The following is a 13,267-nucleotide window of genomic DNA, read 5'->3' as shown; positions in this document are numbered from 1 at the left end:
GCACTCATCTCACATGCTAGTAAAGTGAGGCTTAAAATTCTCCAAGCCAGACTTCAAAAATACGTGAACTGTGAACCTCCAGATGTTCAAGCTGGTTTTAGAAAAGGCAGAGGAACCAGAGATCAAATTGCCAACATCTGTTAGATCATGGACAAAGCAAGAGAGTTCCAGAAAAACATCTATTTCTGCTTTATGGACTATGCCAAAGCCTTTGACTGTGTGGATCACAATAACCTGTGGAAAATTCTGAAAGAGATGGGAATACCAGACCACCTGACCTGCCTCTTGAGAAATCTGTATGCAGGTCAGGAAGCAACAGTTAGAACTGGACATGAAACAACAGACCGGTTCCAAATAGGAAAAGGAGTACCTCAAGGCTGTCTATTGTCATTCTGCTTATTTAACTTCTATGCAGAATACATCATGAGAAACGCTGGGCTGGAAGAAGCACAAGCTGGAATCAAGATTGCCAGGAGAAATATCCATAACCTCAGATATGCAGATGACACCACTCTTATGGCATAAAGTAAAGAACTAAAGAGCCTCTTGATGAAGGTGAAAGAGGAGAGTGAAAAAGTTGGCTTAAAGCTCAACATTCAGAAAACGAAGATCATGGCATCTGGTCCCATTACTTCAAGGCAAACAGATGGGGAAACAGTGGAAACAGTGGCTGAATTTATCTTTTTGGGCTCCAAAATCACTGCAGATGGTAATTGAAGCCATGAAATTAAAAGACTTGCTTGCTCCTTGGAAGGAATGTTATGACCAACCTAGACAGCATATTAAAAAGCAGAGACATTACTTTGTCAACCAAAGTCTGTCTAGTCAAGGCTATGATTTTTCCAGTAGTCATGTATGGATGTGAGAGTTCGACTATAAAGAAACCTGAGCACCAAAGAATTGATGCTTTGAGAAGTGGTGCTGGAGAAGACTCTTGAGAGTCCCTTGGACTGCAAGGAGATCCAACCAGTCCATTCTAAAGGAGGTCATCCTGGGTGTCCATTGGAAGGACTGATGTTGAAGCTGAAACTCCAATACTTTGGCCACTTGATGGGAAGAGCTGACTCATTTGAAAAGACCCTGATGCTGGGAAAGATTGAGGGCAGGAGGAGAAGGGGACGACAGAGGATGAGACAGTTGGATGGCATCACCGACTCAATTGACATGAGTTTGGATAAACTCTGGGAGTTTGTGCTGGACAGGGAGGCCTTGCATGGTGCGGCTCGCAGGGTCACAAAGAGTCAGACACAACTGAGTGACTGAACTGAACTGAGCAAAACTAACTAAAGCACAAAGTGGAAAACAAGACTAAAGCACGGTGCCAATTGGGTTATAAAGCAATGAAAATAAAACTATCAAATGTGTTGAGACTAAAGGAAAGGAAGAAAAGAAAGAAAGAAAAAACAGATATGCAAACTAAATAGATGTAGATAAAGAAGATTTATATACATATTATAGATTAACTGCAAGGGGAAAAGAACAGTAGGAAAAGCAAACTAAGGAATAAATGCAGAAAAAATAATAATAGGTTTAAAAAACTAAAATTAAAAATAGAGAAGAAAACAACTCCCCAGAACTACAAAAGCCCAATATAGAGCTAGAGGTTTATAACAACAATAAAAAATGTGACTGAGGAAAAAAAAAAAAAAACAACTTAAAAGCTTGGTTAGATTTCATAGTGCCAATAAAATCAACTATAACAGAAGCGGGGGAAAAAGAAAAAAAAAATCCAAAAGAATCTACAGAACAAGTCAAAACATAAGAACAATAAATGTTTTCCCTGAGTCACTGGTGTCAGAGTCCTTTCCCTTGCTGGGAGTCACAGTCCACTTCACCTGCCTAGGAAGCCCTCCAACACTGTGTTGATCTCTGGACCTGCTGTGGGGGCAGCTCAGATTCTAATCTGCTCCTATTCTGTGATCTTGTCTCCAATGTCTACAGCTATCAGAACTAGTGCATTTTCTTTTGCAGGGGCTCTCAATGACCTTTTATATATTCCACAGACACAGAGTCTGCCTAGTTGATCGTGTGGATTTAATCTGCATCTTGTATAGCTGGTGGGAGGCTTTTGGGTCTTCCTCCTTAGTCACACTGTCCCAGGGTTACAATTGTGGTTTTATTTCCACTTCTGGATATGGGTCATCCATTGGGGTTTGCTCCTGGGGCTGCCCTGAAGGACTTGGGTTTGCCCCTGTGAGGGCCAGGTGTAGGGGGAGTGCAGCTGCCTGGGTCACAGGGGTTCTGGCTGGGGAGAAGCTATGGTGATGGGGGGAGAGAGGCTATGGTGATGGCTACCTGCCCCACTCATGACTCAACTGCATCAGCCTGCTTCCATGGCTGCCGACTTTCCTCCACAGGCACTTCCCACCACAATCTCCTTCCTCACATTCCCTAGATCTGTCTCTCCACAGTCAACAGCAGCCCTTGCCCTGGGATTGCTCCCCAATCCCTAAACTCCAGCTTCCAGCCACTATGCCATCGAGGGTATGTATGACCGCGGCAAGGGCTGTCTGATTCTCATTCCATTTAGGCTGTTTCCCTCTCAGCCTTAAATGTTTCTCCTCTGACTCAGACAACTGACTCAGACAACTGCCCCGATGTGGGGATCGGACCCCTGCTTCAGGTCCCCCATCCGCCGAGGGCAGGTCCAGTCCTACTAACGCTCCCATTTTTTCCCCTAGTTCCTTCTTCCTACCGAGTTTTGCATGGGTCTATAAATTCTTTTCTGCTGATCAGGTGCTCCTGTCCACTCTCAGCTGGTGTTCTGCATGCAGTTCTGTGTCTGAAGGTGTATTCCTGATGTATCCGTGGGGAGAGATGTACTCCACGTCCACCTACTCCTCTGCCATCTTGTTCCTCAAGCATTTTAAACTGATGGTCATCTTGTCAAGTGTAAGTGACGGTTGTTTCTCCTATGCACTTTATGTTCAATTTTGTACCAAAATTCACTGCTTCGAAACTGCCAGTTAGCTGAAAAAAACCTTTCTGATTACATTTTCAGTCTCTTTCCACGCTTAATTTAAAAAGCATTCACGTGAAAGTGAAAGGGTTTTTAGGCAACAGCATATCCCTACCGATTACTTTCCCAAAATCAGATTTTCAGGGTACAGGCAGGGAGTCTCAGAAAAACCTGTGTATAGCATTTGCCTAAACTTTTGAAGGAAGAAGAGGACAGGATCATTACATAATTAATTCAGTCACATTCTACAAAGCCTGAGGTGCCAGAAAAATTGAAGTGACAACAATAAAACAAAAGAACGAGATGCAAGGGCAGAAAGGGTTTTGAGTCAGATTTCTCTCTCAAAAATGTCACCAGTTAGCAGTCTCTCCAAAGCGAAAATAAACAAATGGGACCTAACGAAACTTACAAGTTTTGCACAACAAAGAAAACCATAAGCAAGATGAAAAGACAAATTTGCAGACTGGGAGAAAATATTTATAAATGGTGCAACCAACAAGGGCTTAAATTCCAAGATATACAAACAGGTCATAAAACTCAACAACGACAAAACAAACAACAAAACAGGGTGGAAGATCTAAACAAACATTTCTCTAAAGAAGACATACAGGTGGCCACCAGGCACATGAAAAGATGTTCAATTCTGCTAATTACTAGAGAAATGCAAATTAAAACTGCAGTGAGGTACCACTTCACACTAAATGGCCATCACTAAAAAGTCTACAGACAGCAAGTGCTGGAGAGTGTGTGGAGAAAATGAAACCCTTCTACATTGTTGGTGGGTAAGTAAGTTGGTACAACTATAATGGAAAACAGTATGAAGGTTCCTCAAAAAACTAAAGATAGAACTACCATATGATCCTGCAATCCCACTCCTGGACATATATTCAGACAAAACTACAATTCAAAAAGATACATGCACCCCAATGTTCATAGTAACACTATTCACAAAGACCAAAACATGGAAACAATCTAAATGTCCATCAACAGATGAATGGATACAGAAGATGGGTAATATACACAGTGGAATACTCCTCAGCCATAAAAAGAATGAAATGATGCCATTTGCAGCAACATGGATGGATCTAGAGATCACCAAACCAAGTGGGGTTAAGTCAGAAAGAGAAAAATACCATGTGATATCACTTATATACGGAATCTAAAATATGACACAGATGAACTTATCTACCAAACATAAGTAGACTCATAGGCATAAAGAACAGACTTGTGGCTGCCAAGTGGGAGGGGAGCTGGGGAAGGAACAGATTGGGAGTTTGGGATTAGCAGATGTAGACTATAATATATAGATAGAATGGATAAACAAAAAGGGCCTACTGTATTGGACAGGGAACTATATTCAATACTCTATTGATAAACCATAACGGGAAACAATTTTAAAAGAATGTATATTTACCTGTATGTATATATAGATATACAATATCGATATATATATAAAACAGAATCACTTTTCTGTACAGTAGAAATTAATACACTGTAAATCAACTATAATTCTATAAAAATTTCACCAGTTATGTTAGTCTGGTGTGCAAAATTAGTGCTATGAGAAGCAGTCCACAAAGTGTATAATCACCAGAACAATCACTTTCAGATTTTATTTTAAATAAGTCTATAAGGAGTAGCTTTGCTTCCTATGTATAAGCATAATTAGCTGTAACGCATAAATGAATTTTAATTACAATATTTTAATGTAACATATAATTTAAATTATTATATTTACATAGATACAAATAAAATAGAATATAACTTGTTTAAAATGTGAAATGTGAGGTTTATGGATCACAAAATGTTGAGTGGTATCTCTGTTAACAAATGCTGACTTAAATTTGCAAAACCACATATATTTCAGAATGTCAAAAGCAGAAGATATAAAACTTTACTAAAAAGTATTAAAGAGTAAATATATATACAAATATAAAATGAATAGTCTGCACTAGTGGACATCAAGAAAAGCCTTAATTATACTATATATATATCCTAGATTAAATCTTCATTCAATGAAGCATTTCTTTTGGCCTTACCTTTTTTGAGACAAGGAAATTTAAACAATTTAACCAGTCCAAAATCATCTCCAGACACCAACACTGAACTGTTGTAATTTGCATCCACTGAGTTGATGTCAGTGACATCAGTGTATTTTGGCCAAATTCCACTCACTTCTGGGCCTTTCACACATGTCCAGGAAGCCCAGGGAATCCCTTTGATTTCTTCTTTACTTGTTAAAGACTTCCCAGCTGAAAATAATCAATACACTTTAATATAATGCTACATGTAAATAAAAATCATGTTCTAATTTACTTATTCATTTTTCTCAAGAACTCTAAAACCTTTGTTTTAAAATGTTTATAAACTAAGGAAAGTATAAATTCTAATCTCTTTCCTGAACTGGTGATTTTTTTCCCCCAGCAGGATTTAAAGAAAGCACAGGCTCAAAACTCAAGATATGAGAAAAGAAATGATCACTGTACTAAATCTAATGTCTCAAACTACCAAAGAAAGGCAATGCCAAAGAATGCTCAAACTACCGCACAATTGCACTCATCTCACATGCTAGCAAAGTAATGCTCAAAATTCTCCAAGCCAGGCTTCAACAGTACATGAACTGTGAACTTTCAGATGTTCAAGCTAGATTTAGAAAAGGCAGAGGAGCCAGAGTTCAAACTGCCAACATCCACTGGATGATAGAAAAAGCAAGAGAGTTCCAGAAAAAACATCTACTTTTTTCACACCTACTTTGAGATTTTCAAGCTGGTTTTAGAAAAGGCAGAGGAACCAGAGATCAAATTGCCAACATCTGCTGGATCATCGAGAAAGCAAGAGAGTTCCAGAAAAACATCTATTTCTGCTTTATTGACTATGCCAAAGCCTTTGACTGTGTGGATCACAATAACCTGTGGAAAATTCTGAAAGAGATGGGAATATCAGATCACCTGGCCTGCCTCTTGAGAAACCTGTATGCAGGCCAGGAAGCAATAGTTAGAACTGGACATGGAACAACAGACTGGTTCCAAATAGGAAAAGGAGTATGTCAAGGCTGTCTATTGTCACCCTGCCTATTTAACTTCTATGCAGAGTACATCACAAGAAATGCTGGGCTGGAAGAAGCACAAGCTGGAATCAAGATTGCCAGAAGAAATATCAATAACCTCAGATATGCAGATGATACCACCCTTATGGCAGAAAGTGAAGAGGAACTAAAGAGCCTCTTGATGAAGGTGAAAGAGAGTGAAAAAGTTGGCTTAAAGCTCAACATTCAGAAAACTAAGATCATGGCATCTGGTCCCATCACTTCATGGCAAATAGATGGGGAAACAGTGGCTGACTTTATTTTTCTGGGCTCCAAAATCACTGCAGATGGTGATTGAAGCCATGAAATTAAAAGACACTTACTCCTTAGAAGGAAAATTATGACCAACCTAGACAGCATATTAAAAAGCACAGACATTACTTTGTCAACAAAGGTCCGTCTAGTCAAGGCTATGGTTTTTCCAGTAATCATGTATGGATGTGAGAGTTGGACTATAAAGAAACCTGAGCACCAAAGAATTGATGCTTTTGAACTGTGGTGTTGAAGAAGACTCTTGAGAGTTCCTTGGACTGCAAGGAGATCCAACCAGTCCATTCTGAAGGAGATCAGTCCTGGGTGTCCATTGGAAGGACTGATGTTGAAACTGAAACTCCAATACTTTGGCCACCTGATGTGAAGAGCTGACTCATTCCAAAAGACCCTGATGCTGGGAAAGATTGAGGGCAGGAGGAGAAGGGGACGACAGAGGATGAGATGGTTGGATGGCATCACCGACTCAATGGACTTAGGTTTGGATGGACTCCGGGACCTTGTGATGGACAGGGAGGCCTGGCGTGCTGCGGTTCATGGGGTCGCAAAGAGTTGGACACCACTGAGTGACTGAACTGATAATACATAAATCTGTATTTATGGCATTTTAGTATTATAAACTAAGCATTACTAAATGAGTATTATGTAAATAAGATGAATTTCTTATAGAAGTTGTAGAGGGGGTTACAAATAATATGTGTGGTTTTGTTAATCCCAATTAGCACTTTTCACCAAGTAATCACATAATAAAAGCTTCCAATTATGAAGAATACATAGAGAGACTAAAGTAATCACAGTAGTTTAGGATTGTGTTCCTCAAATTTTCAGGGTTTTTTTTTGTATTTTCCTAGTAATTTTTCTTTTTCCTTATCTTTAGGCATTCTCTGTATACAGTCTAGGTATACAGTTGACTCTTGAACCACTCAGGGGAGTCAAAAATCCATGTACAACTCAGACCATCTGCATTCATGGTTCTACATCAATGGATTCAACCAATCTCTTAGTATGTAGTACTCTAGTATTTACTACCTAAAAAAAATCTACAGAAGTAGATCCATGAAGTTCAAACCCATGTTATTCAAAGGTCACCTGAATAGCCTTTGTCCATTATAATAATCCCAAGTTTTTATGCCCAACCTAGGCATTGACTTTTCATTTTATTCATGGTCTCTTTTGTTGAGGAATAATTTTTTTATTTTAATGTGCTTCAGTTTATGAATCTTTTCTTTGAGAGTTTGTGATCTGAGGGTCTTGTTTGAGAAAATACTCCTTGCCCTCAGGTCCTAAGAATATCCTCATACATTTTCTGCCATGGTTCAGAGCTATGTTTTGCACAAACATTTAATGCCCTTGTGACTTACATGGCATTTTGTAGAACAGCCGTTCTCCAGCACCATCATTAGTTTGCAAGTATTTACTATCCAAAGACCAGTCAATGTGTGTGATGAAACTGAGAGACTTGTTGCATTCTCCAATTTTCTTATATCTCTGGGCGACAGCATAGACGTCTACTGGGCCATCATTGGATCCCACTGCGAGATAAGAACCATCTGGAGAAAATTTCATTTCATGAATGACTTCTTTTCGATCTTTGATATGAACCACTTCTGTCATATCTCTGAAAGAATAAAAAAGCAAAGTGATAAATAGCAAATCTAGGGATAGGAACCTCAAGTCATGCTTTAAAGTTTGTGTGTCACTGAAAATTTGGTAATTAGCCATCTTCTCATACATCACTAAGCAAAGAAAGAAAAGGTTGCTCACCCATTTGGTAATGAGTTATGTGTAGCTGGTAATGAGAATTTAGTGTAATAAACCATGTCAACAGCATTTTTAAAGCTATATAGAATTTGTTATGTGAGATACAGTATCTAATTTATAGCTTCGTTTCCTTTCTATAATTACAAAGTGTGTAATCCCAAAGAATAACCAAGGTTATTTGAAGGAAATACAAGAGTGGGTCATAGTTTTTGTATAGTACAAATAATATTAGATGTTAATAAATAGGAAATGTTCCATTTTGTTAGTGATTATAGGTGGAAAAAAATCTTTTACTCAAGCTCACCTCTAAAAATCTGGTGCTATTAGAGGTGGCTTTCCTTTTCCTTCCTTTTTCTCATCTCATTAAAAGCCCATAATCTCTTACCTAAAACCCTTAGGACAAGACGTGCTTGGGAGTTGATTACTCACTGCATTTTGGAAAGGTTCACATATATTATGCAATAGCCCCGTAGGAGCTAGGGCAGCGACCCCTTTTGAACACATTAATATTCTGCAGCAAATCACATGATACATGATTATTCCTACTAAGAGATTAATAGATATGTGTGTAACTGAATTACCTCGCTGTACACCTGAAACACTATAAGTCAACTATACTTCAACAAAATATATATATTGAGAAAAAAAATTACATTAGAAAAAAAGGAGACTAACAGACTGTAAACAATTTCACATCAGTTCACTGCGTCAGGCTGTGCTGCCAAATAAGTTACCAAAGAACTTCAGATTTTCGGTGTTCAGATCTGGCAATTACAGATGGGGGATTGTGAATCTCCCTATTCAAAACAGAAAATGCATTTTTTCCTGAGATCCTGGCAAACAGTCTGACCTGGAGAATTAATTTTTAACAGAAGCATATCTCTAATGTCATTTTCAATACCGGTAGTACATGCCTGACTCGGAGAACAATGAAAGATCCGTCCTTCATGCCCAGGGCCAACTGAGATCCATCAGGGCTGAAAGCAACGCTGCGAACTGCTTCCTCCATGTTACAGCGGGCAATCAAGGCATGGTCAGCCAGGCTCCACAGCCTAAGTACAGTTCAAAGTCAAAACAAAACACTTTCTCATAGTCATCAGCCAGCCCAAGGCCAAAGGCCTGTCCATCACGGTGATAGTAACAAAAAAGGATGCAGTAACATCACACCAGTCTCCTTCCTCTCGGCATGTCTGGGAAGCTGCAAAGGTGTTTGGTCTATCTTTGGGTGATTTTCTCCATTTGAAATATCCAGCAAGAAATAAAACGAGATATTTTCAAAGATTTTGAGATTCAAAAATGAGGAAATTTTACATACTACTTCATACAAAATTATACTTTTCTCTTTGGAGATTAAAAATTGTTCCTGATTTATACCAATGGGTGTTAATAACACTTACAGGATAAGAGGTACTACTGCTGCTGCTGCTAAGTCGCTTCAGTCGGGTCCGACTCTGTGTAACCTCATAGACGGCAGCCCTCCAGGCTCCTCCGTCCTTGGGATTCTCCAGGCAAGAACACTGGAGTGGGTTGCCATTTCCTTCTCCAATGCGTGAAAGTGAAAAGTGAAAGTGAAGTTGCTCAGTCATGCCCTACTCTTAGTGACCCCATGGACTATAGCCCACCAGGCTCCTCCATCCATGTGATTTTCCAGGCAAGAGGACTGGATTGGGGTGTCATTGCCTCGCTGTTATTATTAGTTGTTTTTTAAATATGGGTTTTCTTCTAGAAACTGTGTTATGTAAATATAGACTAAAACGCATATTATGTTTGTTGGTCTCCTGAGCAAGAAAAAGTATCTGAGATGGAGAAGAACAAATGGTACCCCTGCTGAGGAGGATTCCAAGCTGGCTGTACACAGGCATCTGCCAAAACTCCTCAAAAATCCCTGGCGCCCCACTACTGACAGGGCCCCTCTTGGTCAGGGGAGGGGGAATACTTCACTGGGCCCCCTGGCTGATGAGCAGACTACTGCTGGAGAAACAGAGGTCACTTGTAAGGGCAGCTCTTAGAACACCTAATCCAAGCACTTCAGACTGAGAGACCATGAACTAAATATCTGAGGATTCGAATAAGAGTTTCTATATGACTTGCAGTTGTGGTATGTGACCTCTTTCTGTTACCACTTTAAAGGCAGTCTTCTCTTATTACGTTAACAACAATATCTGTGGCGGGGGCAAGGGTGGCTGAGAATCTAAGCTCTTGCGATAAAGAGGCAAGAGTAAGTCAAACGTGGTGTTTTCCTAAGTGCGTCCTGCCATCAGGAGGGACAGGGGCACCTGTCTTGTCATGTTGGGCTGCCCAGTGGAGTCTGCCTATCCCTGAGGCAGCCTGTGCTACTCAGCTTAAAACTCAGGGTATGCTTTCAATACCCTTTCCATTATTCATAGTTTCATGCTGTTTTTAGCCGTGTACTATTTTAAGCAATGTAAGCTTTGCTCTACTAGCATGAAGAAACCACCACTCCTCAGTAAACTGCACTACCCTTTTAAAGTCACTAAGCTAACTTTTCTCAGTTATGACTTATACCCTTGCTAAATTTCAATACGCAGAGTGTCAAATTCCATTTAATATCTTAGCCAAATTAATGGTTAAAGGGAGTAATACAAATTCTGGCAGTAAGGGCTCTTTACAATTCTAAGATTCAACATAGTTGTTAAATTACAAAAGCTAAAAACTTTCTTGAAATCCTTTCTATCTGGAGGGGTATGAATTGCATTTCTTGGATGTTGAATAACTTGGTGGCATTGGTTTGGCTCAGAGTAACGGAAGGGAAAGGAAGAGAGGAAGGCAGTAAGTAAAGGAAGTAAGAAGCCAAATAAACATTTATAGCACACGTAGAGATAGCTGTAATTGTTTTCACTGATTTTTAGATTGATGAGACTTTAGTGCTGGGTGCAAACTGAACAGTGGATTTATCTTTGGATTTATGCTAATGAATATACTGACTGCATCTTGACTGGATTCACAAAAATACAGAATAAGGGTGGGGAGGGAGAGTAATGACCTTAGGTCTCGTGTCCAGTCCTCCTGTTTAGCTATTCAAACTTAGAAGCAGTAATCCATCGATGAATTGATCAATCAGTCTCTTCCTCTCACTGCCACGGACTCTCTTTCTGGCCTGCTTATTGTTGAGCACATTTAAAGTTCAGTAGTAAATACAAAAACGCTGGATTCAGTGTAACAGCTTTCATCTCACACTTTCAAATCATATGTTCCAGTCTCTCAACAGTCACAAGAACAGTGGAAGCATAGTATTCTGCTCATTTTATTACTGTCGAGCTCTCAAACAACAAGCGATCCATAGTAAGAACCCCTGAGGCCCTAATAAAATCAGCACATTTTCTTAGAAACCAGCACTTTCCCTTGATTTGAGGACATTGCTCAAAATTCCACATGAGAATTTACAAAGAAAGAATTAATGACTCTCATGCTAAAGACGACTTTCGAAAATCAGAACTTCAGTTCTATTTGAGATCGCTAACCTCCAACTAAACTGATAAAAAGTGAGTAGGCTGTGAAACTGCTAAGCTGCCCCCAGAAGGACAGAAGATATGAGGGGGAAATATGACTTTAGCACAGATAAGTGAACTCAGCTCACATCTTCAACTGAAAGAAACCTGGAGGCCAATCTAACCAGTGGGAGTGTATTTTCACTTCTAAGAACATTTTCTTGACTTAATATGGGGCCCAAGAAAGATAGCAACAAAAAGAGATCAAGAAGCCAACTGTTGTTAAGCAAAATGTCTCAGCATTCTGTTTGGAAACTGTGGGGTTCTGCACTGTGGGTTATCCTTCTCTTAAAGTAACAAGCAAGCTTGGGCAAAATCAATCTGTCATCCCAGGGAGGTGTGTGAGGTTACGGCAACACTGCTGGGGCCTCACCTGACAGAGCGGTCATCACTGCCCGTCACGGCCAGTGGCTTCTTGGGGTGCAGGGCCAGAGCCCAGAGCTCCCCCTCACAGTGACCCTGCAGGATCAGCATTGGTTTGTCCCTTTCTCGCACGATTACTTCAAATATCTCGCTGTCCTGGGTCCCTGCTAGGAGGCGGTCTGCTTTCCAGCACACACTCCGGATAGAGAGGCCTGACAAAGAAAATACATGAGTAAAGTAAAAGCATACTTCCACACCATTCACAGATAAAACACCTGAAGTTAAAACCTTGTCAGCAGGAGAGCCTCTAAGGTAACATAGCCAAACAATGCCTGGGGGTGGACAACCAAGCCACACAGCACTCTGCATTATTGACCACTGCCTTCCGTGTGCTGGCCCCAACCACACCCCTTGTAACCTGTTTTGTAAAGGAAAGACTGCTCTTTCCTGTCTGACTTAGGCTAACTATGTGGTTTTACAGCAAGTGAAGTGAGTCAAAGTGCTCAGTCATGTCTGACTCTCTGCGACCCCATGGACTATGTAGTCCATGGAATTCTCCAGGCCAGAATACTGGAGTGGGTAGCCTTTCCCTTCTCCAGGGGATCTTCCCAACCCAGAGACCAAACCCAGGTCTGCCGTACTGCAGGAGGATTCTTTACCAGCTGAGCCACAATGGAAGCCCAAGGACACTGGACCCTTCTCCAGCGGATCTTCCCAACCCAGACTATCCCCTCCAGCAGATCTGGAGAACCGGGTCAGGAAGATCCGCTAGAGCAGGGATAGGCTACCCACTCCAGTATTCTTGGGCTTCCCTTGTGGCTCAGTTGGTAAACAATCTGCTGTAATGCGGGATACCTGGGTTTGATCCCTGGGTTGGGAAGATACAGCAAAGTCTATATTAAATATGACATAAGATGCTCAACATCACTCATTATTAGAGAAATGCAAATCAAAACCACAATGAGGTACCACTTCACACCAGTCAGAATGGCTGCGACCCAAAAGTCTGCAAGCAATAAATGCTGGAGAGGGTGTGGAGAAAGGGGAACCCTCCTACACTGTTGGTGGGAATGCAAACTAGTACAGCCACTATGGAGAACAGTGTGGAGATTCCTTAAAAAATTGCAAATAGAACTACCTTATGACCCAGCAATCCCACTGCTGGGCATACACACCGAGGAAACCAGAATTGAAAGAGACACATGTATCCCAATGTTCATCGCAGCACTGTTTATAATAGCCAGGACATGGAAACAACCTAGATGTCCATCAGCAGATGAATGGATAAGAAAGCTGTGGTACATATACACAATGGAGTAT

At 40.6% G+C, this 13,267-nt stretch overlaps 1 protein-coding gene across 4 annotated transcripts in view; it reads right to left on the bottom strand.

Annotated features, from left to right (window-relative positions):
- The window catches only part of EML6 (echinoderm microtubule associated protein like 6), a 287,813-nt gene that overhangs the window by 119,312 nt on the left and 155,234 nt on the right, over window positions 1–13,267 (bottom strand). For all 4 annotated transcript variants that reach the window (XM_018055247.1, XM_018055248.1, XM_018055249.1 and 1 more), the window contains exons 8-11: window positions 11,958–12,159; window positions 8,990–9,127; window positions 7,676–7,932; window positions 4,999–5,211 (exon numbers count right to left, since the gene is read on the bottom strand). In XM_018055247.1, coding sequence (XP_017910736.1) covers window positions 4,999–5,211; window positions 7,676–7,932; window positions 8,990–9,127; window positions 11,958–12,159 — 810 coding nt within the window. The remainder of the gene's footprint in view (window positions 1–4,998; window positions 5,212–7,675; window positions 7,933–8,989; window positions 9,128–11,957; window positions 12,160–13,267) is intronic.

This window comes from Capra hircus, chromosome 11 (assembly GCF_001704415.2).
Source record: "Capra hircus breed San Clemente chromosome 11, ASM170441v1, whole genome shotgun sequence".
Lineage (NCBI taxonomy): Eukaryota > Metazoa > Chordata > Mammalia > Artiodactyla > Bovidae > Capra > Capra hircus.
The sequence above is the reverse complement of the archived record's forward strand: the minus strand, read 5'-3'. Positions and strand labels throughout refer to the sequence as shown.